Source organism: Melospiza melodia, chromosome W, assembly GCF_035770615.1.
Source record: "Melospiza melodia melodia isolate bMelMel2 chromosome W, bMelMel2.pri, whole genome shotgun sequence".
In the NCBI taxonomy this organism is placed as follows: Eukaryota; Metazoa; Chordata; class Aves; order Passeriformes; family Passerellidae; genus Melospiza; species Melospiza melodia.
In genome coordinates, this window is record NC_086225.1 from 14,951,331 (window position 1) to 14,978,854 (window position 27,524).

A 27,524-nucleotide genomic window follows, 5' to 3' on the forward strand; every position below is an offset into this window, starting at 1 on the left:
TTCCACACTCAAACACATTTTGTTTGAAACACAACACTAAATACTAAGTAAAAAAATATTTTCATTCTAATTATTGAAACATACTCAGTCCTGATGCACCAGAGTTACATGAGAGTAGACTCTCAGATAAAAGGTCCAAATAACTTGAAATCTAGTTGAGATTAAAGCCAACACAGAGTTTAGCCAGTATTCTGGAAACTCAGAAATAGTTATAACTATCAAAACTTAACGAAATTCTCTAAACCAAACTTCTCCACACCTACCTAAACAAAAAAGATGAAGCTCAAGTTTACACAAAAACATGGAAGTCTGTTGTATATTGTCTCTGTCAGTGGGAAAAAGTTTATCTAAGGAAAATAATAATTTAAAGTGGAAGTGGAAAATAAAACTAACAAATCTCCTATATTAGAAGTAAGCCCACCTGTTCATCACTTTGATGATAGTCATTGTCTTCTTCCTGTTTTTCTTCAGTAGTTTGTTTGAATTTCCATCACGTTTAGTTTCTCCTTTCAGAAGAAAGCAGAGCATTAGAGTAATTAAATTATATGTATCAAATGACAGGTAATCCTGAAACAAAGTCAAGACTATAAGAGCAACTGTGGGGTTTTTGTTTGGGTTTGGTTTTTTAAGTAATTAGACTTGTCAGAGCATGATCAGCGTCTTTTGTAACCAGGAAAAAAGTTGGAAAGCAGCTGTAGTCTTGGTAGTGAGAATGTAGACAGTAATCCAAAGCTTCCCAGAAAATCAGTTCAAGACACTGCTACAAATTTATCAAGACTCATTCACTATTCTGTAAAACTGCCATGCTTTCCTGGCAGTCACAAATTTGAGAATTCGTTAACTCTTTGATAAAAACACAAACACGCATGTGATAGATGAGTAATGCGATGATTGACTCTCACAATTATCAATTGGGGCAAATATCATGTATATATGTTAAGAAGAGTTTTATAGATTTATAGTTATGTTTCACCCCCTTGTGTTGTTATTGGGGACTGCCTGGGTTTGGGCCATTTGGGAGGGTCGGCTTGTCACTATGGCAACACCTGACCTCCAATCAAGATTTAAGGAAGTAAACTCCACTGGACAGCAAAGAAGGAGTCAGTGGACAGAACTCTGGAAGGGGCAAAAGAGTTAAAATGCAAAACCTCCATTGTGTGGGGGAGCTCATGGTAGGAAAAATCATTTGCTTCTGGCGCCATAATATTTTCTCTATTCCGTGAAAAATGTGTATTTTATGATTGGCTTTTTGCAAATATTAAAATGAATATTGTATGTGTTATGTTAGAAAGTTATGCTGTATTAATTTTTTTAAGCAGTGTGTTAAATATAGCTTTAGGTTATAAGATAATGTTAAAATAGAAACTATGCTATGTAAGATACTTTTTTAAAGGAAAGGACTTGCAGCAAGATAGCAGCCACAGGACACCTAAATCTTTCAGAGAAAAAGAATTTATTGCGCTCTTATCAGAAGAAATGAACTTCTTCCTGCCTTGCTCAACCCTGAAGATGCCATCAGGATTAAGAGGAAGAAGTTGACACTGACCAGACATAATCTTATGTTTGAATGGAATTTATGCATCATGTATGAGGTGTATGAATATGCAACAGGCTATTGTTTTCAAGGGTTAATCCTCTGTTGGCGTTTGTCCTTTTTCGGGCTTATTTTACCCAGAAAAATGTACCCAGACATCTGTAACTCTTTGTTTCTACTGTCTCATATTGTCCAAATCAAACTTGTCCAAATTATTATTACTCTATTTATATTGCCGTTTTTATAACCATTTTATTATCATTAAACTTTTTAAACTTTAAAAACAAGTGATTGGTGTTTTTCACAATTCAGTCTTCAGTTGTATTTTTGATAAGGTTTAATAAACCTTTCTAAATTTTTGGACGTGAGTAGCATATCTCTCACATGCACATACATTTTGGGTATAACCACCACAGCATTTCTATCACAGAATTACACTTGAAAAGAATGAGAGGGAAGTGTCTTTACAAACAAATTGTGGGCCTGCTGGTAGATAAAACCAGATACTGAGAGGTGAAAGGAGCAATGGGTGTAACCATAAATTCCATAGGAATTTCACTATTTGACACAGACTGTTACTCACTCAAGACTGCTAAATCCATAGACTTAGAGAAAAAGAACAGAGACATAAGGAAGAAGAAAAGGGGGGAGGGTACACATTAGAAGGGGATCTGTATTAGGCAATTCGGGAAGTCTGTGCCTCTCAAGTACCTCAACCAATGGGGAAAGAGAGAGGGAAATGTGGCCAGGAAAATTAGGATAAAAAGGAGGCTGCATCCTCCAACAACTTGAGAGACCCCATGGGAAATGTCCATGGCCTCTCCCTTTATTCGAATAAAGTAACAGGACTCTTCTGTCTCCTTTTTTAAGATAAACCTCTGGTCTTTGCATTAATTTTCCTGACAGACATAACATCATCAGTTTCTGAAGTTAATGCAATTTAAGGTCTCAGTAAAATTACCTTTTTCTTATCATAGTTCCCACATAGATACTACTGAAGAGCTTCACCAGGAACACAGTACAGCCAGCTAAAAGAACCCATTCTATAAACAAGTGTGATGCAAAACTATTTGAGACATAGATGGTGAGTTCAAAAGAGGTGAGTTCTTGTATATAGTTGTCCTAGGTGATGCAAAATTGTGCATTTCACATGTCAATATGCAAAGTCTGTTTACTGTCTCTTTAAGACCCAGAACCTCTGTGCTTTACCCGGGTTCACTGAAGGGGAAGGTGTGCTGAGTCCCTTTAAAAACAGGGAACAGATACACGGAGCTCTCTCTTTTGTTGTCTCTGTGCCCTGGAAGATTTCACAAGGCCTTTACCACGGCTGCCTGCTGAGGGAGGGGGAAGGGGGGGGCTTGTCCACTGATGCCCACAGCCGCCCGTTGCTGGGGGTTGGACCCATTCCACAACTTTCCAGCCACTGCCAGCAGTCCACCACTTTTTCTCTGCCATGCCAGGAGGTTGTAGCTGCTTCATAAGTTGTCAGCTGCTGAGGGGGTCGGCCCTGCAACTGCCAGGAAGTTTCTTCCAGCATTTCAGCAGCATTTGCTACATATAGGTAAACCTTATAAAAGAAAGGCCTTGTAAAATCAGGCCTTGTTACTTCAGCTAAGCTAACAGCTAGCCTAATAAGTTCCAGTGAGAAAAGAATTGTAATAGTGAGAAACAGTTTTTATAACAATCTATTTTTGTGAGAAGACAGTTTGCACCTGTGGGGAAGAAGATTCTACCCTTGAGAATCCGTGAAGAAAAAATGTAAACATCCGAGGAAGAAGAGAACCTTAGCTCGTACGCATATGAGCACCTATTAACCAATCGAGTGGCAAGAAAGTTACTAACTAATCAGAATTAAACACAATGCTTTTGAAAACCGTATAAAAATAGGCTTTTGAGAGGAATAGCGGATTTGTCTTTACAAACAAGCTGTGGGTCTACTGGGAGATAAAAGAAACAATGGGAAGGATTCCACTGATTGATGAATGGAAAAAGATATTTGCTTTTACAAATAAACTTTAGGTTTGCTGATAAATGAAATTAGACATTGAAAGATGAAAGAAACAATGGGGAAGAAAAACTCCTAAATTCCATAAGAATTAAAAATTAAAAGGGAGGGTTATACATTAGAGGGAAATCTTTGGAACCAGGCATATCAGTGTAATATATGGTAGGGATAATTCATGCTATTAATGTATGGTATAAAATATTGCAAGATCCAAAAACTATGTCTCTGACCACTCCGGCTGGGAGCAGCTGTCTATTCAGATTACAACGAATTCCGGGACACAAGTTAAGATAATGATCGACGCCTTAATGTAAGAATAGAAGCTTCCAGGGCGATGATCACCCGTATTCTGAGTGAGTGAGTCCTCGGGGAGCCACCCAAGAGCGATTATCGCCTTGCCGATTGCACCAATCAAGATAGTCAGCGGCCCAAACTTATACATCTGAATGAATACATGGCTTTCCCAGAGCCTATTGACACTGACTGCACACCTGGAACTGGCTTTTGTCCAGCTCTGCACATTGAAAGGAACAGCGATGCATGTGAAGAGTTACAAAGGAAATTTGGTCATCTTTGCCTTGGGCACAATAAACTGTATAAAACCTCGCTGCAAGAAGCAGCATTTGTGAACCAGGGGGAGACTCTGACACTCTAGGGGTCAGGTCCACGATCACCCAGCGTCAATCCCGGGCTCGAGGCTGTCTCTTTGGCTGTGGTGGTCTCGGAGACTGAAACTCGGTCGCGCAAACAAATTAATAAATATTTTTGAAATTTTTGATAATTTTGGCTCACAATTTGATCATTTATAACATTGGGAATTCTGTACCTCTCAAGTACCTCAGCAAATGGGGAAAGAGAGAAGGGAAATGCAGCTGGGAAATTAGGATAAAAAGGAGGCTGCATCCTCCAAAAATTTGAGAGACCCCAGGGGAATGCCCCACAGCCTCTCCCTTTATTCAAATAAAGTCAAAGGCCTCCTCTGTCTCCTTTTTGGACATAAACCTCTGATGTTTGTGGATTAATTTTCCTAACACTTTGAACATTAAAGTGGAGCTTTTGCTGCTTGACTTTGAAAGTGTTGTTCCCACCTTTGTCCGACTTCACAGTGACTAGCATTGACTCCTTTCAGACAAAACAGTTTTTCCAAGTTTTGGTTTTTTCCCTTCCCCTGTTGTTTGGGGGGAGAAGGGAGCTTTGGAACTCCGGAGGCTGGAGGCTCATTTGAAAGGAATGAGGGACTTGTCATTACAAACAAATTGTGGGTCTGCTGGTAAATAAATTAGATACTGAGAGATAAAAGAAACAATGGGAAGGATTCCACTGACTGATTAATGGAATGAGAGAGTTTGTCTTTACAAACTGTAGGTCTACTGTTAAATTAAATTGGATACTGAGAGATGAAAGAAACAATGGGAAGAACCATAAATTTCATAGGAATTCCACTGATTGACACAAGGAAAAGATAAAGCAGGGGGTATACATTAGAAGGGATTCTCAGGCTTTCTGGGAAGTCTGTACCTCTCAAGTACCTCAGCCAATGGGGAAAGAGAGAAGGGAAATGCAGCCGGGAAATTAGGATAAAAAGGAGGCTGTGTCTTCTAAAAATTTGAGAGACCTCATGGGAAATGCCCCTGACCTCTCTCTTTATTCTAATAGTGTTACAGGACTCCTATGTCTCCATTTTGGAAATAAACCTCTGGTGTTTGTGGATTAATTTTCCTGACAACGTGTTGTTTCCTTTGTTCTCTCTGTTGGCCACATGGCCCAGAGAGGGGACTCTGCCATTTTTGTCTGTGTTCCCCAGGACAGTTAGGGGGACCTCTGCATTTATGGGTAAGGGTTGAACCATTCACCTTTGAATCTCTTGGTTATTGCTGTTTTCTTTTAGTAAACTGTTATTTTTAAACTTATATATCTTTGCATTTGTCTCTCCTTATTGGTAGATGGGAGAGGTTGAAAACTAAGGGGAGATAACTTATTTCAGAGTTTCTGCCCCATAAATTTTTTTAAACTAAGACAATAGTCCAATATATGAGCACATACAAGCCTTGTACATTATCACACAACAATAATGAGTGATAATGTATATTAGCTAGACACCTACCTCTGACAGATCCTTTCATCAGCTCATCAGCTTAATGGCTGTCTGCATCCCCCACCAAGACAATAAACATAAGACCATTTACCATTGTGATGTGATTCTAGATGATGTTTTGCAGAGCACTTCTCCCCTTTGATGTCCCCTGGTACTTCCTACCCAGTTTGTGATAGAATTCCATCTGCTTTTTCATTTCCACTGTTTAAAATTGTAAATATTAGTTTAGCAATAATGTTCTACCAGAATATTTTTCATGGTATTCCAAAACCTTCCTCTGTTCTGTAAAAGAAGCTTGTCAGGCAGGAAGTGGTATTAGCCCTTTTTGCTACTTCTCTACTCTTGCTGCCATAATTGAGTTAACCAAAATCTTATTCTTGAGAGCCAGAATACTACCAAGTCATTTGAAGAGCTATCATTACACCATTCTGTTATTATATATTAAATATATTTTAAATACTATAGCATGCTTTGTGTTTTCCACATTCAATATTTCTGTCAAAAAATACTTGTTTTGAATATTTATCCATATTTCCAATTTCCAATATCCCAGAAACAATTTTAAAAAAATCTTCACATAAAATTGTTTATAAATCTCCTATAATGTCCTCACTTGAGAGCTTAAATGGATTGAAATATTCTACTTAAATAATTGTAGCAACACACTGTTGAAAAATAATACCGAACAATTAGTTCTACAGATTCATTGTCAAAGTAGATTATAAGAACACAAATACAAATGTACCCATCAGCAAAGGATTTAAGTACATCTTAGAAGAAAAATTCACTGAAACTCAAAGCTATACTACATTACTATTCTACCTCTGAGAAGCCTGCAAAGCTGTCAAAACTGACATGAATATGTACACAATTTATTAAAAAAGAATGCATGCAAATTATAGAATGCCAACATGAAAAAGTTGCAGTGCCAACTAAATTTACATAATGTTACTCTTCCCTGAAATAACACCAGCATTTTTCATTCCTGAAGTTTTTTCAGTAATACTGCTAGTACAAATAGAAAATTTAAAGAAAGAATGAAGTTCAGAGGAAAAGTAGTGTTAAAACTGGAGCAAGTGGAGATGGTGTTTTTCATCCCTTGATGAACGTGTTCATCACTTCCTCCTTTGATTAATATAAGGGAACTATGTCTAAATCTAATATTCAGTAAAAATTGGTCATAGTAGAAAACGTACCTTCTTGGAGGCCTGACACAAGTTTGTAAACAATATCTTGCATTGTTCTATCACGACTAGCAGGGAAAAAAAGAAAAATTAAAGGTTTAAATTAGCCATCTTAATTCGAAATATTTCTCTTAAAGAGATTCAGTATTAAATCAACTCTGCAAACCTCTAAAGTCTTGTAAGAAATAAAAATATCTATGTTGAGTAACTGAAATATCAAACATGAAATAACAGCAACAAGGAAAGATTGAAGATAAGGTTCAGTCTTATCTAAGAACTGACAAAAGTTTAACAGAAATGCTAGGAAGGTTGGTCATTATGATGCAAAGGATGGCATCCCGTGAGAGATGCCAATAAACCTGGATGTGTTTCGGTAACATAACTCTCAAAATTCCTTTATAATTTTGACAAGGTATTTTTTATTTTCTGTTTCTAGACACTTGTTTCTAGAAACCAAACTGTTTCTTATCCCTTTTAATTAATCTCTTATGTTGCTAGGTTGCTTAATTAACTGTACTGGGCTTTTTCGAAATCACGAGGAAAAAAAGTTGATAGGGAAAAAGAAGAGAACAAAGGAATGAAAATTTGCATTTGCACTTATAATCCAACATTTTACCCAAGAGCAACGTCATACAGCTTAGCATCCCATCTAGCTAAGAAGGGTGGAACCCTGGTGACAAAACCCAGGATGATGAAGAGTTTGAGATAAGGATAGTAATTGGAAGAGGTAACAGACAAAACATGGACTGAACTGTCCTGGGTAACCCAAAATGTATTCCATATCGATCTGTGCTATGCCAAAAATTGTTACTGTCTCTTTAAGACCCAGTGGCTGGAAACAGAACCATGGAGGTCTGGTCTTAAGATTGGGGTCGCTCAAGCAGAAAGGCTCTCTTGCCTTGCCCTTTCGTTCTCGTGGGGAAGCTGCTGTGATGGTGCAAGGCAGAAGTCGCCTATTTTTTCTCTCTGACCTCCTTTCTTGGCTTAGGTCTACAAGAAACTGCATTTTGCAATCCTAGGCTGTTTTAAGACAAATTTCGCATATACCTGTCTACATCTGTGGCACCACGCTGAGAAAAATGGAACAGCTCCTGCTCCATACAGTCAGCCCGGCCTACCAGCAGCACCTGGTTGAAGCGGGAAGGTATAGAGTATAAGTTGCCCCAGCAGGCTGCCAGCCACTTTTGACGAGGAGAAGGCGAAGTGCCTCCACGAATTCCAGACGCTGAAGAGATAAGAGGAGCATTTGGCTGTTTTTGAACTCTAGGTTTTCTTTTTGTTGCGTCCTTCTTCCCTGTTGGTTGTCGTTTGGGGGGAAGAGGGAGTTTTTGTAATCTTGTAGGTTTGGTTTCTGTGTTGTTTTTCTCTGTTGTCTGCACATGAGGTTGTCTGCGGAGGGTGCAATCTTAGGGGGGAGGATTTGTCTGCCATTTTTGTTTCTCTCTCTTCCCAGGGAGTCCACAAGATTCAGCAACTTTGTAACTAGTGTTTTTGTTATAGATGGGTAATGCAATGGTTGGCTCTCGCAATTAAGGGATGAATATTATGTGTATGTTAAGAGAAGTTTTATTGCTGCACAGTTATGTTGTTGTTATTTGTTGTTTTGATGGCCTCTGTTCTCCCCATATTCTCCCCTCCCCTTCCTCCCCCATGGTTGCCAAGGGACAGCCTTGGTAATTGAGACATGTGGAAGGAGGGTGTGTACCTGTGCCCCTTGCATGGGGCATTTGGGAGGAGGGAAGGCTTGTTACTAGGAGGTGCAGCATGACAACACCTGACCTCCAATCAAGTTGCAAGAAAGTAGTCTCCACCAATAAATGGCAAAGAAGAGTTGACTGACAGACTTTAGAAGAGGCCAGGGTTGCCTGATGAAACCCCCAATGGTATAAAAGGCAGAGCAGCCATTTTGCAGATGAGCTTGTGGTTGCTGTGGCACCTACTCCCAGCATGCTGTCCTTTTTCCTCATTCAGTTGTTTGTTGTATTTTGGTGTTTTAGTAAACTTTTATTTTTTAACTTATGTCTACTCACACTCATCTCTCATTGATGATAAGAGAATGGTTGAATCTAAAAGGGAAGGTAAGGCATTTTGGAGTGTCTACCCACTTAAATTGTCTTAAACCAAAGCAACTTTGGGGCCCAACTAAAGAGGCGTGAGACAGAAAGTTAAAAAATAATAATTTTGACTGAAACATTTTTGTATTAGGTAAAGAACTCACTGGTAACCATGCCGCTCAGTCTAATAATGGGGATGTGGCACCTAAGCTTGCATAATTCTCCATATATATGGTAAAATTTGCCTGCAATACGGATCTTTTTTGGACCAGTGACACAAACCAAGATTACTTTGTTGATATACTCTGCGATATCAGTTTATATAAAGATAACATCAGAGGCAATGAAGATCATTTGGGATGTGTTGCTGTTTGCCTGTCCTGGTCTTGGCTGCTACTTTTGGGGGTATATTAATAATCACACCCAGCTTCTTGGGAGAACAGTAGGGAATGATTTTTCCCAGCTTTTTACCTTTCTCCTCTTTCATGTCTGACACATCACTTTTTGAGAATGTTGAATTTCCTCTCGATGTTAAAGACACCATATTTTTGTTGCTAATTCTGCTATGTCTCCTCCATATGAACTACAACACATTTAGAATCAGGACTGAGATTTTCAAGTAGGTTGCCCAGAGATCTGCCCAATTGGTGGAAAATCCTGAGTGGCATGGAATGTGGGAGGATATAGGCCAGATTCTGAAGAAATACTCTACCCCAGTAGTTTGGAAGTTCCTCTCTGAACAAATACAGAACCCAGCTAAGGTAACAGAATATATGAAAGAAAATTGCAATGACAGCTCATTGCACTGTGCTGGGCCCTGGCTAATGCTTATTGCATGCTGCTCAATACTGTACAGCAGCAGCTACGGCCAGAGGGGAAGTAGAAAAAATCAGTAGACACCATGGCCACTCAGGCTGCAGTTAAACCAGAAAGACAGCCTAGGCCAAAAGCAGTTACCCCTGTCCAGAGGAGAAAATATAAGACCATATCCATTAGCCTGATGGATGACGATGGGGAGGCAGCACCCTAACAGCCAGCAGAGGAATCAGAACCAGAAATAATGACTGAATCTTTATCCTTAGAAAATATCTGCAATCTGAGGAAAGACCTTACACAATGAACTGACAAGTCTATATTGAGCTGGTTGTTCTGAGTCTGGGACACTGCAGGTGGTGGTACAATTTTGGATGGTACTGAAGCAAAGCACTTGGGATCTCTGTCATGTGATGTGGGTATTGACCAAGGGATCATGAGGAGGCCAGAACCTCTCAGCCTCTGGACGCGAGTCTTAGCAAGTGTGAAGGAGAAATACCTTTGCCCAGAAGATCTCCAGCTGCAGCAAGGCCCTTGGAAGACCATGGAGCAAGGAATCCAACACTTGCGGGAACTGGCTGTGCTAGAGATCCTTTTCTCAGATGACAACCAACCCACTAAGAGTCTAGACCTGGTAAAATGTACAACACTGATGTGGATTAAACTTGTGTGACTTGGGACACAGGCATACTCCCAATTCCTAGTGATGCTGCGATGGAATGAGGGAGACAATGGGTGCTATGACGAGAAGGTTCCAGACATATTGTCATGGTTTGACGCTGGCACGATGCCAGTGCCCCCATGAGAATACCCTCTCCCTGGTGTCTGCTGTGAGATGTGACCAGGAATAAGCAAAGCAGGCTCCTGCTTAGAAATAAAGAAAACTTTATTAACTAAACTACAAGAAAATAACTAAACTACAAGGAAAGAAAAAAACACACAAGGAAAATTAAAACCTTACAAAAGCATTTTCCTCCTCCCCCCATCAAATTTCCCAATGCAATACATTCCCCCCAAATCACCAACTCTCAGTCTGGCATCACCCTTTAGAATACTCAATCTTCAGTTCATCAAGAGGAGAGGAGTCCTTCTTGTACCATAGGCTTCCCCTGGAAACACCGTTGAAACCTCGTGTGTTTCCATGTCACTCAGCACTGCCTGGAAAATCCTTTTGCCATCGTGACATCTTCCTTCCATGCCCAGTACTCTCACCACTGTGCATGGATCAGAGCTGCTTCTAGGGCTGTCTTTCAAGGATGCCTTGTCTCATTCAAAAAAAAAAAGGCACAGTCTCTCCTTCGGGACATTTGTCCCCCCCCCAATTTTTTCACCCCCTGGGGCCGAGGGGTACCCTCACGGAACCCTCCTTGTTCTGAGGCACTGCCTCCCCCTAAATGCAGTCTCTGTGTCACAGGAAAAAAAAAATGGTTCTGTCTATGGCCACACAAGAAAAGTCCAGCCAAAAGGCCACTCCATCATCTCTCCCCCCACTCAAGAGTCTTCTGCACTTCCCTCGTGGCCCATTCCCTCTTATCTCATCTCTTATCTCTCTTCTCATTCAGCTCCAGGAGGATCAGCATTTTCAAGGTTTCTATCATGCAAGAAAAGGGTTAAATATCTCAGTCTCATGCCTGTCCGGAGCTCTGGAACTCCCACGCTGCCCTGCCGGGCACCTTCTCGCCACACCCCCCCTTCTCCTTCTCAGCCAGCCGCTATCAAATTCAGACGCCGGCTCTCCCTCTCTCTCTCTCCTGGGCAGGGGGGGAGGTGGCTGCCTGATGTCTCTTGGTGCTCCTCCACCCTTCCATCCTCAAGGGCCTCTTCACCTCCCATCTCTGTCCAGGCCCAGGCCTACTGCATGGCTGCCCCTCCCCCGCCCAGCAGCAGCAGCTGAATGGGGGAGGGGGATCCGACCTCTTTCCCGCCGAAGTCCCAAGAGAGCCTCCCAGCGGAGCAGCTCTGGTTTTAACCCCTGTGTGTTCTCAGAGGCGTGTCCGAACTTCAGTGGCTAAACCAGGTGCCAATATTAAAATCTGAACACCTATTGGTGACCACAGCATATCCCAAAAAAAAAAAAAAAACCTACTTCCTGTCCATGTCAAAACATGACATATAAAGACACTCTCCATGCCCTGATAAGAGCCCAAGTCTCAGCAGTGGAAACAGACTTGGCTAAGCATATGCAGAAATTGGAAGAGAGAATTAGAGACATCAGAAACTCAGCAAGAAACTTAGAGGGCCTTTCCCAAGTTTTATCAGTACACACCAGAGCCCCTGCAATCAGAAGCAGGATTCCCCTGGCTAGGGAGAGGAGGTACACCCCATGAGGTAACCTGTGGTTCTTCCTGTGTGAGCATAGGGAAGTATATTGGTTTTGCAGGGCCTGATTTTTGGTAGTGAGTGAGCCACAGAAATCACTTTTGTGAGAAGCCTGCTAGAAGCTTCTGCCATGTCTGGCAGAGCCAATCCCTGATGGCTCCAAAGATGGACGTGCCACTGGCCAAGGCTGGGCCAATTAAGAATGGCAGTAATGCCTCTGTGATAGTATATTTAAGAAGAAAATCAAAACTAAGGTTGGGGTGCAGTTTTAATTCCAGCCAGAGAAGGGCAGGGTGAGAACATGTGAGATGAACAACTATGCAGACACTAAGGTCAGTGGAGAAAGAGGGGGAGGAGGTGCTCCAGATGTTGTAACCAAGATTGCTCTTCAGTCTGTGGTGCAGACCACGATGAAGCAGTCTGTCCCCCTGCAGCCCATGGAGATCCACGGGGATGCAGAGATCCATCCTCAGCCAGGGGAGGAGTCCCATGCCAGACTGAATGGATGCCTGGAGGAGGCTGTGATCCTGTAGGAGACCTGTGGAGAAAGGGGCCCTGTTCCTATGCTGGAGCAGCCTGTCCTTGAAGGACTGCACCCCATGGTAAGAGTGACCCACACTGCAGCAGTTTGAGGGGTACTGTTGCTTGTGGAATGGGCTCACGCTGCTGCAATTTGCAGGGAGCTGTTGCTTGTGAGATGAACTCACGTTGGAGAAGTTAGCGGAGAATTGTCTCCTGTGGAAGGACCCCACAGTGCAGCAGGGAAACGACTCCTCTTCCTGAGCAGCAGGAGAAACCACAGGTCATGAACTGACCATAACCCCCATTCCATCTCCTTGCAACCCTGGGGTAGGATGTAGAGCTGGGAAGGAGGGAGGGTGTGGGATCTCAGCACCTCAGGACGGAGGTGCAGAGTGGCCGAAACCACCCTTGGGGGGCTCGGGAGTCCTGGAATGTTGCCAGAAGTGTCTGGTGGCAGGACTTTGATCCTACACAGGAGACGACACCTGTATGAGGATAGGAGGATTTCACTGGGTGAATGGTGAAGGGATAAGTTAATTAGAGTGTAAAACACAGGGTTTAGGATTTCTGTACAGGGGGGTCTAAAGAAGTAAGATGGAGGAATTGGGGCGTGTCCTGTCCTTCTTCTTCTTCTTCTTGGCCTCCATCTTCTGTGGTGATGTTGGCACTTTGGGATTGGTTATTACTAGAAGTGCACTGGTTAATAAGGGTAGAAGGTATTGGGGAAAAATTATAAATATTGTATACGTAACTTCGGGTATAAAGATAAGTGACCGCCCCGGGGGCTCTCAGTGTGCTCATGGCTGGCTTGCTGTGCAGACCTCTGTTGGGCTGAAAGAAAATCTTTTAGATAAACAATTAATAAACACCGAGACCGAGAAAAGATCAGAAGTCTCTTCTCGTCCTTTGAAGCGCCGGGCTGTCCAAGGCCACCCTGGGCCTTTCCAGGCCACCTAAACAGCCGAGAAACCGACAGGAGGGGTGGGAGGAATGTGTTTTTAAGGGCTTATTTTACTTCTTATTATCCTGCTCTGATTTTGTTATAAATAAATTCACTTTATATCCCTAAGTTGAGCCTATTTTGCCTGTGATGGTATTTGATGAGTGATTTCTCCTGGTCCTTATCTCAACCCATGAACTTTTCATTATATTTTCTCTTCTCTGTTCAGTTGCAGAGGAGTGGGTGAGTGGCTTTTGTGGGTGCCTGGCATCTGGCCAGCATCAACCCACAACAGGAAGACATGAGAAGATGGGATGGAAAATGTAATTGTGTCCTCGTAGCGCGGGTGTGTAAGCTGAAAGAGGAAACTACTAGAAGAGGGAGTTCTACAGAATGAATGTAGATACAGTTTCCAGTGACTGAGCTGCTAGGCATAACAGAATGGAGGATGATATGTCTGATCCCCTTGAACGGACCCTCAGAATGTGTGCGCAGGGAGGGAACGGTGGCCAGAACCAGAGGGGCCCTGCCTCTAGCCAGGTAGAGGCCAGGGAAAATTTGGTCTATTGGATTGTATGTATCTGATGGCCTGGCACATCTGAAGCACAAAAATACAAGGCTTTGGTTGATACTGCCATACAGTGTACTCTGATATCATCAGTACGTGGGAGCAGAACCTGTTTCTATTGCTGGGGTGATAGGAGGGGTCTCAGCAGTTGACTCTATTTAAAGTTTATGTGAACTTGATTGGGAAGGAGTGGAAGCAACAACCTATTGTGACTGGTCCAGAGACCCCATGTATTCTTTGCCTAGATTACCTCAGGAGTAGGTATTTCAAAGACCCAAAGGGACATCAGTGGGCTTTTGAGATAGCTGCTGTGGGGACAGAAGACATTAGACAGTTTAACAACTTGCCTGGTCTTTCAGAGGACTCTTCTATTGTAGGACTCCTGAGAGTTGAAGAACAACAGATACCGATCACCACCACAACAGGGCATTGTCAGCAATACTGCATGAACTGAGACTCCATTATCTGCAGCCATAAGATGATTCATTAACTGGAGAGCCAGGGAGTGGTCAGAGAGACTTGCTCACCCTTCAATAGCCCCATATGGTCTGTGAATAAGTCTAATGGAGAACAGAGCCTGACAGAGGACTATTGTGGCCTGAATGAAGCCACACCACCCCTGAGTGTGATGCCGGATATGCTGGAACTTCAGTATGAGCAAGCTAGAGTCCAAAGCAGCAAAGTGGTGCCACCATCAACATTGCCAATGTGTTTTTCTCCATTCCTTTAGCAGCAGAGTGCAGGCCACAGTTTACTTTCAAGTGGAGGGTTGTCCAGTACACCTGTAACTGACTGCCCCAGGGGTGGAAGCACAATTCCACCATTTGCCATGGACTGATGCAGACAGCATTGGAAAAGGGTGAGGCTCTAGAACACTGGCAGTACATTAATGACATAATTGTATGGGAGAACATGGCAGAAGAGGTTTTTGAGAAAGGGGGGGAAATAATCCAGATTCTTCTGAAAGCAGGTTTTGCCATCAAACAAAGTCAAGGGACCTGCCCAGGAAATTCAGTTCCTAGGAGTGAAATGGCAAGATGGATGCCAACAGATTGCAATCAATAAGATAGCTGCTATGTCCCCACCGACCAGCAAGAAACACAGGATTTCTCTAGGTGCTCTGGGTTTTGGAAGGATGCATATCCTGGAGTACAGCCAGACTGTAAGCCTACCTTGTGACATGGAAGAAAAACAATTTCAAGTGGAATCCTGAAAAACAACAAGCTTATGAACAGGTCAAATAAGAGATTGCTCGTGCAGTAGCCGTTGGGCCAGTCAGGACAGGATGTAAAGAACATGCCCTACACTGCAGCTAGGGGGAATGGTCCTTTCTGGAGCCTCTTGCAAAAGGTACCTGGAGAGATTCAAGGGTGACCTCTGGGGTTCTGGAGTCCAGGATACAGAGGATCCAAGGCCTGTTACACCTCAACTGAAAAAGAGATCCTAGCAGCTTATGAAGGGGTTTGAGCTGCCTTAGAAGTGATTGGCACTGAAGCACAGCTCCTTCTAGCACCCTGACTACCAATGCTGGGCTGGATGGTCAAAGGGAAAGTCCTCGCAACACATCATGCTGCTGATGTGACGTGAAGTAAGTGGATTGCTCTCATTGCACAGTGAGATCAAATAAGAAATCCAAATCACCCTGCGATCTTGGAAATCATCACTAACTGTCCTGTAGGTTAGAATTTTGGATTATCACCAGAAGAGGAATAGGAGCAGGTGACACATGCTGAGGAAGCACCATCATATAACCAGCTGCCAGAAAGTGAGAGATGATACACTGTTTTCACTGCTGGATTGCCATGGGTAGCCCAAAATGTTATTGTATTCCATATATATCTGTGCCCAAAATTTGTTACAGTTGCTTTAAGACCCTGCAGCCAGAAAATGAAACTGGAGAGGAAGGGAGGGCATTGCCCTTTTTATGTCAGAGCCTTGAAGCAGGGAGCTCTCTCTCTGTCCTGGCAGCATTCGCTGAAGGTGGAGACTCCACTTTGGAGCATGTTGTTTTGGGCAGTTGTTTTTGTTTTTTTTTTTCTAGGCTTGCAATGGTAGCCACTTGGAAACACTGCATTTCACAACCAAAAACTGTTTTGGAGGGAACTTTGCAAAGCAAGATGGTCCCTGGGGCTGGGTCACCCTGTGTTGGTGCCAACAGACCGGTTTTCCCCCTCCCAACACACATGCAGTGCAGAGGACAACAGCACCAACACTGGCGGAGTCTAGCACCCAGGTGGCAGGAGGAAGTGGTGGGTGGCAGCATTGACCCCACATGTGCTGGCAATTCTCATCTGCCACTACAACTGCTTTCTAAGCTGGTACCTTCCTCAAAGGCTTTGCCACCATCCTTTTCCTTTTTCTCCCAGACCACACAGTAACCTGTGAAGGCTGCCATCTTGAGAGAAGGGTCAGATGCCATTTTCCCCTTGCCTCCCTACACGCAGTCACCTGTGGTGGGCGCCATCTTGAAAAGGGTATTTGCACCATTCTGGGTGTCTCTTTGTTCTTGGGGAGTTAATGAGATTTAGCAATTTTATATCTAGCAATTTTTTACTGTTATTAATTGCCTGTTACAGTTTTGCTTGTCAGTAAACTGTTATTTTTTTCATTTATATCTACTCGTACTTTATTTCTCTTTATTGGTGGAAGAGGGTTTGCCTGACATTTTCCCTTGTGTCTTCATCCGAGGTTATCTGCGGAAGGTGCCATATTTGTCTGCCATTTTTGTTTCTCTTTGTTCCCAGGGAGTACGTGAGATTCAGCAACTTTTTAACTAGTGATTATCACTGGGTTCTTTTGCCTGTTGCTGTTTAATTTTTTTAGTAAACTGTTACTTTTTTCACTTATATCTTCTCACATTCGTCTCTCCTTATTGGTTAAGAGGGAGTGGTTAAAACTAAAATGGGATGTAACTCATTATGAAGTGTCTGCCCACCTAAATTGTCTTAAAACAAGACAGCTCTTATAATCCAGTATTTTACCCAAGAGCAACATCATATAGCTCAGAATCTCATCTAGCTAAAAAGGGTGGAACCCTGGTGCCAAAACCCAGGATCATGAGGAAATGGATATAAGGATAGTAACTAGGAGGGGTAATGGGTAAAACACGGAGTAAAAAATGCTAGAGAGTGGAATGATTTGCGGTTGTTGTGATTGGGGTGAAGGGAAAAGAGGTGAACTGTGTAAATTGTCCACTCTCATTCAGTGCTGTGATGATGTTATTTTGATTTTGGTGTGGGTAATTATTTCTGTTGTTGTTTTGCTGACATGAGTGAGGATTGTGTTTATAAATGCAGATCTTAATGATAATTCTTAAATATGTGATTCACAGAGGGAAGGGGTAGAATGTATTTAGTTTGCCTGGCAAGGTTCTGGTAGCAGGGGGGGCTACAGGGGTGGCTTCACTAAGAAGCTGCTGTAAGTTTCCCCCATGTCCAGCAGAGCTAATGTCAGCCATCTCCAGGGCAGACATGCTGCTGCAAGGCTGAGCCAATCAGAGATAGTAGTAATGCCTCTGTGATAACATTTTAAAGAAGGATAAAAAGTTATTGCACAGAAGATTGTGGCCAGAGAGGAGTGAGAATATGTGAGAGGAACAACTATGCAGACACCAAAGTCAGTGAAGAAGGAGGGGCAGGAGGTGCTCCAGGCACCAGAGCTGAGATTCCCCTGCAGCTCATGGTGAAGACCATGGTGAAGTAGGCTGTCCTGCTATGGCCTATGGAGGTCCATGAGGGAGCAGAGATGCACCTGCAGCTCGTGGAGGAGAGCCATGCCATAGCAGGTAGGTGGATGCCCAAAAGAAGGCTGCGACCCCATGGGAAGCCTGTGCTGGAGCAGATTCCTGGCAGGGACCAGTGGAGAGAAGAGCCCACACTAGAGAAGGTTTCCTTGTAGGACCTGTGACCCTGTGGGGGACCCACACTGAAGCAGGCTGTTCCTGAAGGACTGTACCCCATGGAAAGGGATCCACATTGGAGCAGTTTGTGAAGATCTGTAGCCTGTGGGGACTCACATTGGAGAAGTTTGTGGAGGACTGTCTCCCGTGGGAGGGGCCCCCATGCGGGAGCAGGGGAAGGACTCCTCTTCCCGAGGAGCAACAGAAACAGCCCATGATGAACTGATCATAACCCCCATTCCCTGCTTTCCTGTGCTGCTGAGGTGGATGAGGTGGAGAATCAGGAATAAAGTTGAACACAGAAACAAGGGAGTAGTGGGGGGCGGGGGGGAAGGTGTTTTTAAGATTTGTTTTACTTTTCACTCTGATTTTGATTAGTAATAAATTAAACTAATTTCCCGTAGTCAAGTCTGTTTTGCCTCTGTAATCAGTGGGTGATCTCCTTGCCTTTAACTCATGAGCCTTTTGTTATATTTTCTCTCCCCAGCCTGGTAGAGGAAGGGAATGATAGAACAGCTTTGGTGGACACCTGGCATCCAGCCAGGATCAAACCACCAGTGGAACAAAAAAGACCGATCCAGCACATAAGGAAGGAAATGGTGGGCAAGCAGGACTGTTTAAGATTCTAAACACTCGTGTTTTCAACCAAAGTTTAAGTTTCCATTTCCTGTATTACTCTAAAATAAGTCGTTGCCTGAAAGGACCAGAACATTACCTTGACTTACGAACAATAAATGAAATCCAGTACAGGCTAAAATGTCAGCCTCAGCTGCTACAAGGACATTAAACCCAGAAGAGTTTATAATACCAAAACCCAGCTTTGACTCTCAGGTTAGGATTTTTAAAGGTCATTTACAAAATGCAGGAATATCTCCAAAAACATTTAAATCTAAAGGAATTATTTTAGTCATCAGCATGAGAGCTAAGGTGAGAATTTAACAGCATTCTTAATGATAAAACATGAGATGTGCTTGTTTTACCTATTCTCCAGAGGGGTGGGGATGAATTAGATCTCAGATTCTTTTATCTAAGGTATAATGCAAAGTTCCTCCCTATTAATTCTCTATTGAAGAAACCACAGACTTCCAAAACCAGGTTGGAAAAAGGCTCCCTGATCTTTAAGGGGCAGTATTTTGCAACTAGCTCAAGAAAATACTTCTCTAGGAGTGCATCTTCATTTTTCAAAGTAGCAAAGCAAAGAACTTAAACTGAAGAAAAGGATCAATTTTTAAAAGGACATAGTATTGTGCATTCCATATTCACAAATAACTGTCATCCATTTCTAACTACTCAATTTGAGGATATGCTTCCAGGCCTCTCTTTGCATTGAAAACAGGCTTCTCAACCAATACATGGATGTAGGTACACAGTTTGTGGTAATTGGGAGTGGGGCTGTGGCTGAGCCTTATCCCTAATGGACTACAACTGTGAAAAGCAGGTGAACAGTATTGAAAGCAATGAGACATGAAGTGCCAAGGTGTACTGACCAATCACAAAAGGGAACAGAAGGCACACAAGTGCAATGCATGAACAATGAGGGGTATAAAAGGTTGGGCAAAGAAGAAAAAGTGTTTGCAGCCTTCTGATGTGATATCATGTTACTTTGTATGGGCATATGCTTGATGCCTTCTGAAGTGGTATGGTGTTACTCTGTATGGGTAAATGCTTAAAGCCTGAAATTGTATAATGATACTCTGTATATTGTGGCTGTCTCAACTGAAGCATGTGCTGTGACACATGCTGCAACACATGGATGTATTCTGGTAACTTTACAGAAAGTTTTGAGCAGAAATTCAGAAAGCTTTTATAGGACATGCACAATTCTCAGTGAAAGTGGTGAAGGAATCAAATTCATTTTCTATAGCCACTTCTTCAAAAGTTGAACTAGAACTGAGACATACACACTTGAAGCTGTGCCACAAATGAAAAGAAACTTTTCACAGAGGTAGACAAGAGTACACATCTTACAGCAGCTATTGTAACAGCACTGTCTCAATACATTTCTATCAGTGAAAGTTGCTATGGTACAAATCTCTCATGCAGATGCAGTCAAGTCAGATGGTATAAATATTTGACTGATACCTTTGAAATTTTTAAAATGAGAGGAAGCTGTTGAAGAAAAAGAAAGGTAGTGTACAAATAAACAGAAAATACACTGAAAAATAAGGAACTTATGATTTAATACCCCATTCATTATAGGTCACAGAGTAAGGGAGCCCTGTATGGGAATGGAAAGAAGTAGGTACAAATCTTTCAGAAAGTCTTCCATTCAAGATGTTGAAGCCACTACTCTAACTTTTCTGCTACCAACTTCCTCATCTGCATCTATGAACTGAACAGTTCTTTGAAAGACTAAATCAACAATAATGCGCTGTATATTTGCAACATCTTTGAACACACACCCCCAATCATTGAAAACCACTATCCAATTGACAGTCATTGTTCAGAAGATTTACTACAAATGTAATTCATGTTGATGTTCCATATATGCAACTTCTATGATCCAGGTATGCAATACAGGAAGAGACTAAATCTCATTATACTTCACTTAGGAATCGAACAATAAAGTCTAGTGTTTGTCTGATTCAAGAGAAAAGGATTTGTTTAAAAAAACTTGCAAATTCACACCAGAATTCAATACCTTACCTCTTTTACATCAATCTTCTATCTTCTAAAGAAACTTTTTTATAGATATTTTAAATTTTGATAAGCAAATTTAAAAATGTAGAGAGAAAGTCTGCTGAATTTTAGAAGTTTGTACAGCCCAGAGAGTAACTAGTTGTGCTATTCCTTTCATACCCCACAATTACCTGATATACTGTAATGGGTGGCTCTGGTGTATAACAATCTGACATGTTGGACAGGTGTTGTTTTCCTCCAAATACTTCACCAAGCAGCTTCTAAAAACTAATAACAAGAACATTATTCATTATAAAAAAATAAACCAACACATAGTTTGAAGAAACCTGTAAAGTCACTGGCAGTATCTGAGTGGGTCTCTGAATCCCTTTTGCTGTGTCTGTGGAGACTGGCTGGCAGATGACAGACAGATCTTGCAAGAGGGAAATATTGGAATTAAATACCAAGACTGCCGGACGGAATGTGCCTGGGCTCCTCTGGACCTTGCTGCTTGACCAAGGGTGGCAGCTGAGGTGGTTTCACCTCAGAGACACCTTTGGATAGCTGGATGCTGCAGCTGGGCGCTTGGGACAAGTCCAGGCATGCAGGAGCTCCGGTTTACCTCTGGCAGAAAGGATTCAAGGTGACGTGAAGGAAAAAGGAGTCGGGTTCTGCTGGAGGGTTTCGATCCAGAGCTTTATTCCTGGCACACAGGCCTCTGAATGCATCAACAACTCCAACAGAACGAAGAAACCGCGTGGTTGCAGTGTCTTTTAACCCCAGGGAGAGGGGGAGGGAAGGGGTAGGGATCCCACCAACCAGGTTGGGAGGGGGAAGTTTCAGGGGACAACTGACACCTGGATGGCCCAATGTCCCTAGGGCTGAGAGGCATCTTTTGAATTCCACCAATCACTCGATGCCCTTGCTGGAATGCCAAGATTGACGGACAGCTCTCAGCAAGGGGGCAAGGGAGGGGAAGGGAGAGGTTGTTAGCACACCTGGGGAAGGAACTGGGATAGCTGAAACAGGCTATTACATCACACTGCAACAGAAGAGTAAGGGCTGGATGTTGCTGATGGTCTCCATGGCCAATTCAAACCCCAGGAAGCTGCATATAACTGGGCCCTAGGGGGCCCAGCTAACCAGAAGTGTGGCATCAGTGGGGGCATTTTTTTTCTGAGAACTACGAGACAGTAGCCTGCAGAAAGAAAATGGTCCCCACCTGCCACAACTGCAAGGTTTCGACTGAAACACTAATAGACCTGGCAAGGACTGAAATAGCTGTCCAGAGCTGAGGTTGCATGGCGCTACAGTACTTGGAGGTCCCTGTGGCACCTGAAGGCAGCAGTGGATGTCATAGCTGCAAGCATGCCCATCTAGAAGAACTCAAGCTATGTTACAATAGGAGCTCAACAGTCAGAACAGTATTCAGGAATGTGAGCGGGAGATCCATACATGGTACTGCGCTCCTATTATTCTATGTAGGCTCCAATGATACTGCAATGAGGCAACTTAGAACCATTAAAAGAGAGTGTATGTAACTTGGAGCAATGTTAAAAGGATATGGAGCACAGGTGGCAGTCTCCTCTATTCTCTCAGAGTAAGGGGTTCAGGAAGGAGGAGACAAAATGAACAGGTGAATGCCTGGCTATGTGGCTAGTACCGTACTCAAGCTTTTGGTTTCTGTGAATGTGGATCTACCTTTGAGAAGCTTGGTCTGTTGGGTGCTGATGGGATTCATCCAACCAAGAAGGGCAAGAGGGTCTTTGCCGACAGGCTGGCCAGATTTATAAAGAGGGCTTTAACCTAGATTTAGCAGGGGAAAGGGATGGAGTTCTGAGCACCAGACAAGAGCCAGGAGCTGATGATGTATTAGGAACCAACAGAGAAAAACCTATGAAAAGCCTGAAAGGATTAGGGCATGTTCCTCTAAAAAGGTGACAAGGTAGGTAGCTTAGCTGAAGTGCCTCTATACCACTGCATGGAGCATGGGTAAGAAAGTAAAGGAGCTGGAAGTCACTGTCCAGATAGAAAGCTATGATCAAATCACTATCACAGACATTTGATGAATCGCACTGCAATTGATGGCTATAAACTGTTCAGAAGGCACAGGCAAGGAAGGAGGGGTAGGGAGGATGCCCTCTATGTACAAAATATGGACTGACTGCACAGAGGTGCAGTGATCATGCCCAGGTGTGATTCACAATCTTCAGGGATAGGGCCAGGTGAAGTGTAGAGCCAGGACCCAGTGGGACCGAGCGCAGCCTCAGAAAGTTTGCATATGACACCAACCTGAGTGATGCAGTTGATTAACTATTGTGAAGGAATTTCATCCAAAGGGATCTCGAAAGGCTTGAGGAGTGGGCCCATGTGACCCTCATGAAGTTCAACAAGGCCAAGTGCAGGTCCCACATCTGGGTCGTTGCAACCCTCGACATCAGTACAGACTGGAGGATGGATGAATTGAGAACAGCCCTGCTGAGAAGGACTTGGGGATACTGGTGGATGAAAAATTGGACATGAGCAATGTGTACTTGCAGCTCAGAAAGCCAATCATATCCTGGGCTGCATGAAAAGAAGTGTGGCCAGCAGATGAAGGGAAGTCATTCTCCTCCTCTACTCCACTCTTGAGAGACCCCACCTGGAATACTGTGTCCAGCTCTGGGATCTCCAACACAAGAAAGACATGGAACTATTAGTGCAGGTCCAGAGGAAGGCCATGAAAATGGTCAGAGGGCTGGAATTCCTCTCCTATAGAGAAAGTCTAAGAGAGTTGGGGTTGTTCAACCTGGAGAACATTTTTAATGAACATTCTTAATTTCTGTTCTTAATTCTGAAAAGTGATGCATTGTAGCTATGTTAAGACAATTATATCTAGTTAGAGTCTTCCTAACAAATCATGCTTAAATTTGGAAGAGTTCCATTCCCAAAGCTACTAGAACAGTATTTCAAATAGGTCGGTAGCATATGTACTTGTTCTTTTCAGCTTTCACAAAGGTTGTTACAGACTCTGCATGCCCTTAAAATACGTAGCCATTTTGATTTTTATCATGGATGCACATAGAAGAAAAATGTTTTATGATAATAAGCATTTGGCAAAAGAATAATTTCTTTTTCCTTAAGTCCATTGCTTTGAATCATATTATTCAAATGCAATTCAACTTTTCACTTTCACAAAATGCACTACAAATAGGCTTTAATCAAAAAATTAAATGAGTAAAGGTTTTTAGTATATAGATAAAAACTCTTAAAATGAATGCTACATAGCACATACTTTTGGAACTGTTTCTAAGTCTATATATTAGGATGTGACAGCCTGGTCAGAGAGTGAGAAAACGAGATTCGTTTTCTCACAGTGGACTTGTGAGACTTTTTCGGGAGTTGTAGAGAAACGATGATAACTTGTTAGTATAAACAACCTGCAGGTGGTGTTTTCCTACTCTGTTTTTCTGTTCTTCTCAAGGACTGTTTGTGAGAAAGATGTTTTTGTTAATTAGCCAATCAAGTAGAATGTGTTGAAGCTGTCTATAAAAGAGGAGAGTTTTTCATATCAAAGTTGTTGTTGTGCAAACCAGCCTTCTGGTGATTCTGTGTCATTTCTTGCTCATCGGCGATATCTATAAAACCTCACAATATTTGATTCAAATAAAAACAATTCTGTCATTTCAAACTGTACTACTCTTTTTCCACTATATTGCAGTATTGTTTTCCTGAGTCAAAGTTCTAAATGAATTCCAGCTCAAATTTCAGCAATTAAAAAAGCTCAAGCTACCAAAATGATATATATTCTTTTTATTATCATAAAAGGTTAAACATATTTTCTCTCAACAGTAATTCCTTTAATCTTAGGTAGTCTTACAACAGTCCTCCTGGAATAAGATGAGAGAACTATAGCTGTAGTGCCATCTGTCTCTCAGACATGATGGTATGTTTGAATAAATACCAGTTAAAGCAAAAACAATAATTATGTTTGCTTTGCTTACATATTGTATTTACATATTTAAGATTAAATTACTGTTGCGGTAGAGATTAATATTGGGCCTATCCTACTAATTTTTCCCCCGAAGCCCAGATCTTGCATTACAGTCTGCTCCAGTAGTATATGCTACCAGATCCAGTTGCAAGGGTGAGGCCATAATCTGTTTGAAACAAGTAAACAGAAGAACCAAACTGATCTTCTAAAATCACTAACTTCTCACTTGTCATCATTAGAGCCTCCAGTTTTGAATACGGAGATACCAGCCCCTTCCAAACTAAACTCAGCACAGGTCAGCTCAGTTTGTCACAGACAATCTAAAAAGGTATAAATGAAAACATTCTACAGCTGTTCTTTAAAAAGCTGCTACCCACCCTTCCATCCATAATGTGAAGCTATGTCTCCCCTCAGAATTGATACCATAAGACCCAGAATGAAACCAAAGGCAAGAAAAGTTTCTGAAAACATAAATTTCTAATAAGGAACACTCCACAAGACACCCCATAGGTTTGCTCTAAAAATGCATTCCTCAGAAATGGCATGGACTTCATGAACTGGGCAAACTTGCTTGCAGTGCATGTTTCAGGGTTGCAAAGGCATAAATACATTTTAGAAAAACAAAAAAGTGACCCTCCAGCAAGATAAATTTTAATAGTTAATGGCAGCATTACAGAATTTGGGACAAAGCAAAGTAAAAGGTTAGACTGTGGCAGGACATGTCCTCCCCCTCTCTACTACAGATGATTGGTGCATATGGAAGAGATAACCCATGTGGGTGAAAGACCCAGCAAGGGTTCATCTCTGGTGCCAAAAGGGCTCAGGCCCCCAACTAAGAATCAACATCTTAGTCTGGATAGCAGATGTGGGAAGAGATAAAAGAAAAATTCTTGACTGAGAGGCACTGTTTTACAAAGACTACAAAAGGGACACAAATTATCACAGAGGTAGAAGCCTCCTACGCACACACCCTGACAAGGTGTGAGACTTCTCCCCAGAGTTTGGATGCAGATTTTGTGGTTACTTTCCTGGGAAGTGAGGGAAAGGATTTTGATGTGTACTTCATGATAAATTGGTTTGTTGGAAACATTGGATTCTAAGTTATATTATTTCTTTGCTAGCTTTAAGTAATGGTACCTTTAACTGCATTTATTTACTTACTATTTACTTATTTATTTACTTATTTACTTATTTATTAATTTACTTATTTACTAGTAGTCTCTTTTTGTCTTTATTCCTGTGTAGTATGCAGTTTAAGTCTTATGACTGTTACTTTTGTGTCTATTAAATAAATAATTCATTCTATAATAGACCAAATCAACCATTATTAAAGAACTTGTGAATGAGAGTGGCTTATGAGGTGCTGGCCTCCCCAATAAAGCTACCACCTGCTGCCGGAGGCCTGGGCAAAAGACAGGGACTTATCTAAACCCCCACATCTATTCATAACATAGATTAGGGTTCTAAATGCTTTACTCCAAACAGAACACTAAGGAACTTCAGATTTGGAGCACATGGAGAAGGGACACAAGAATGAACTAAAAAGGGATTATAAGAGAAATAAAAAAATCAAATACATTAAAGCTGATCAACAGCATCTAGAAATCAGATGTAGTGGAAAAAAACATTTCTAGAAAATTTGAAACATCATATCATCTCTGTAAAGCACGTCACATTTCTTCTAATGTTCAGCAGAAAAGCTACATTCTTAAAGATATGCATCACCATTTACCATTTATGGTTTCAATTTTCTTCTCACAAAACAATATATTTTTCTTGAAAACTTATAAGTGCATAGCATTTGCTTTATTCTGGCTGATACACACTAAGCAACTAAAAACATCTAGCACATCAAGTAAAACAACAGTTCTAACTTAATCACAGCATTATATTCCTACTTACAAGTATGTAAGCATTCTGTTACAGTGGTAGCGTCAATCAGGTATCCATTGCATAAATGACAGGTTATGTGAGCATTAATGTCCCAAAGATTAATCTTTCTAGTCATCATCTTTGGTATCTGTAATAATAAAAAAAAGTCACCCACACATTACATAGCAACTCAGATGTACTGATGAGGTAAAAGTAGTTTTGAAATAGGCGAGTAATTATAATTCACCATAAAGACATGCTTATGTAGATAGCTTGAAGCTCTTGTATACTTCTGCACATATTTTGAGTGAGCACTAAAATTTTAAAATATTATAAAATTATATGGTGAAAAACCTGAAATCGATACTGAAATAATCTTTATCCTGGGAGCACAGGATCTTCATCACTCTTCTTCTCTGTTCAAACTTCTCATAGGATCACAGCTACTTCAACATCTGCTTGCTTTAGCATGGAGGCCTTTGCTTGATATCTACAATTGGAACATTTTCATCTCCCCATACCTTCATGCATATAGGGAAAAAGAGTCCTTCTCCATATCTTTACAAGAGGATTTCAGCCTAAAACTAAATGCATCTCCTCATCCTTCCCATCTGGGACTTGACTTCTTCTCCACTGACCTCAGTGTCTTCATGTTGCTCTTCTACATTGCCTGCATTTTTGTTCCTTCTCTCACTCAAGGGAGGATTGAATCAGTGAAGGAGTTAATATCTCACCTGGGGCCTGCAGATGATCACCTTACCCCAGCCTGTCTCGCTGTCTCCGTAGCTTGCAGCGGGAACTGCAGCTGGGGGGCTGATGGCTTCTCTTTTCCTCTGCCTGGTGGTTGTGGGCTAATCTCCATGGTGGTAGAAGCTTGGCTAAGCAGGCCCCAGCCTGAGGCTGGGCAGCTGACCCGGCTGGGCCACGGCCCATCCTGGCATTGGCTCCAAGGCCTCCTACCCCACCCAGCAGCTGATGACCGGGGGAAGGAGGGGGGGGCGGTGGGGGCGGGGGTTGTGGGTGCCCCAGGAAGGGGCCTTGGCTTGTGGCAGTGGCCGCCAGGTCCGACCCCTGTTTCCTCTTTACCGTCTAGAAAAGAACGAGAAAGTTCCTGGGTTCTTTCATCTT

The 27,524-nt window shown here is 42.2% G+C and overlaps 1 protein-coding gene across 1 annotated transcript; it reads right to left on the minus strand.

Moving 5' to 3' along the window:
• Window positions 1–218: 218 nt before the first annotated feature.
• LOC134431519 (polycomb group RING finger protein 3-like) lies at window positions 219–27,258 on the minus strand. Its single transcript, XM_063179518.1, is given in 9 exon segments — window positions 219–263; window positions 422–483; window positions 486–506; window positions 5,726–5,794; window positions 5,797–5,835; window positions 6,831–6,886; window positions 20,743–20,839; window positions 26,427–26,544; window positions 27,157–27,258. Coding segments are annotated over 9 exon segments (609 nt in total).
• Window positions 27,259–27,524: the final 266 nt, after the last annotated feature.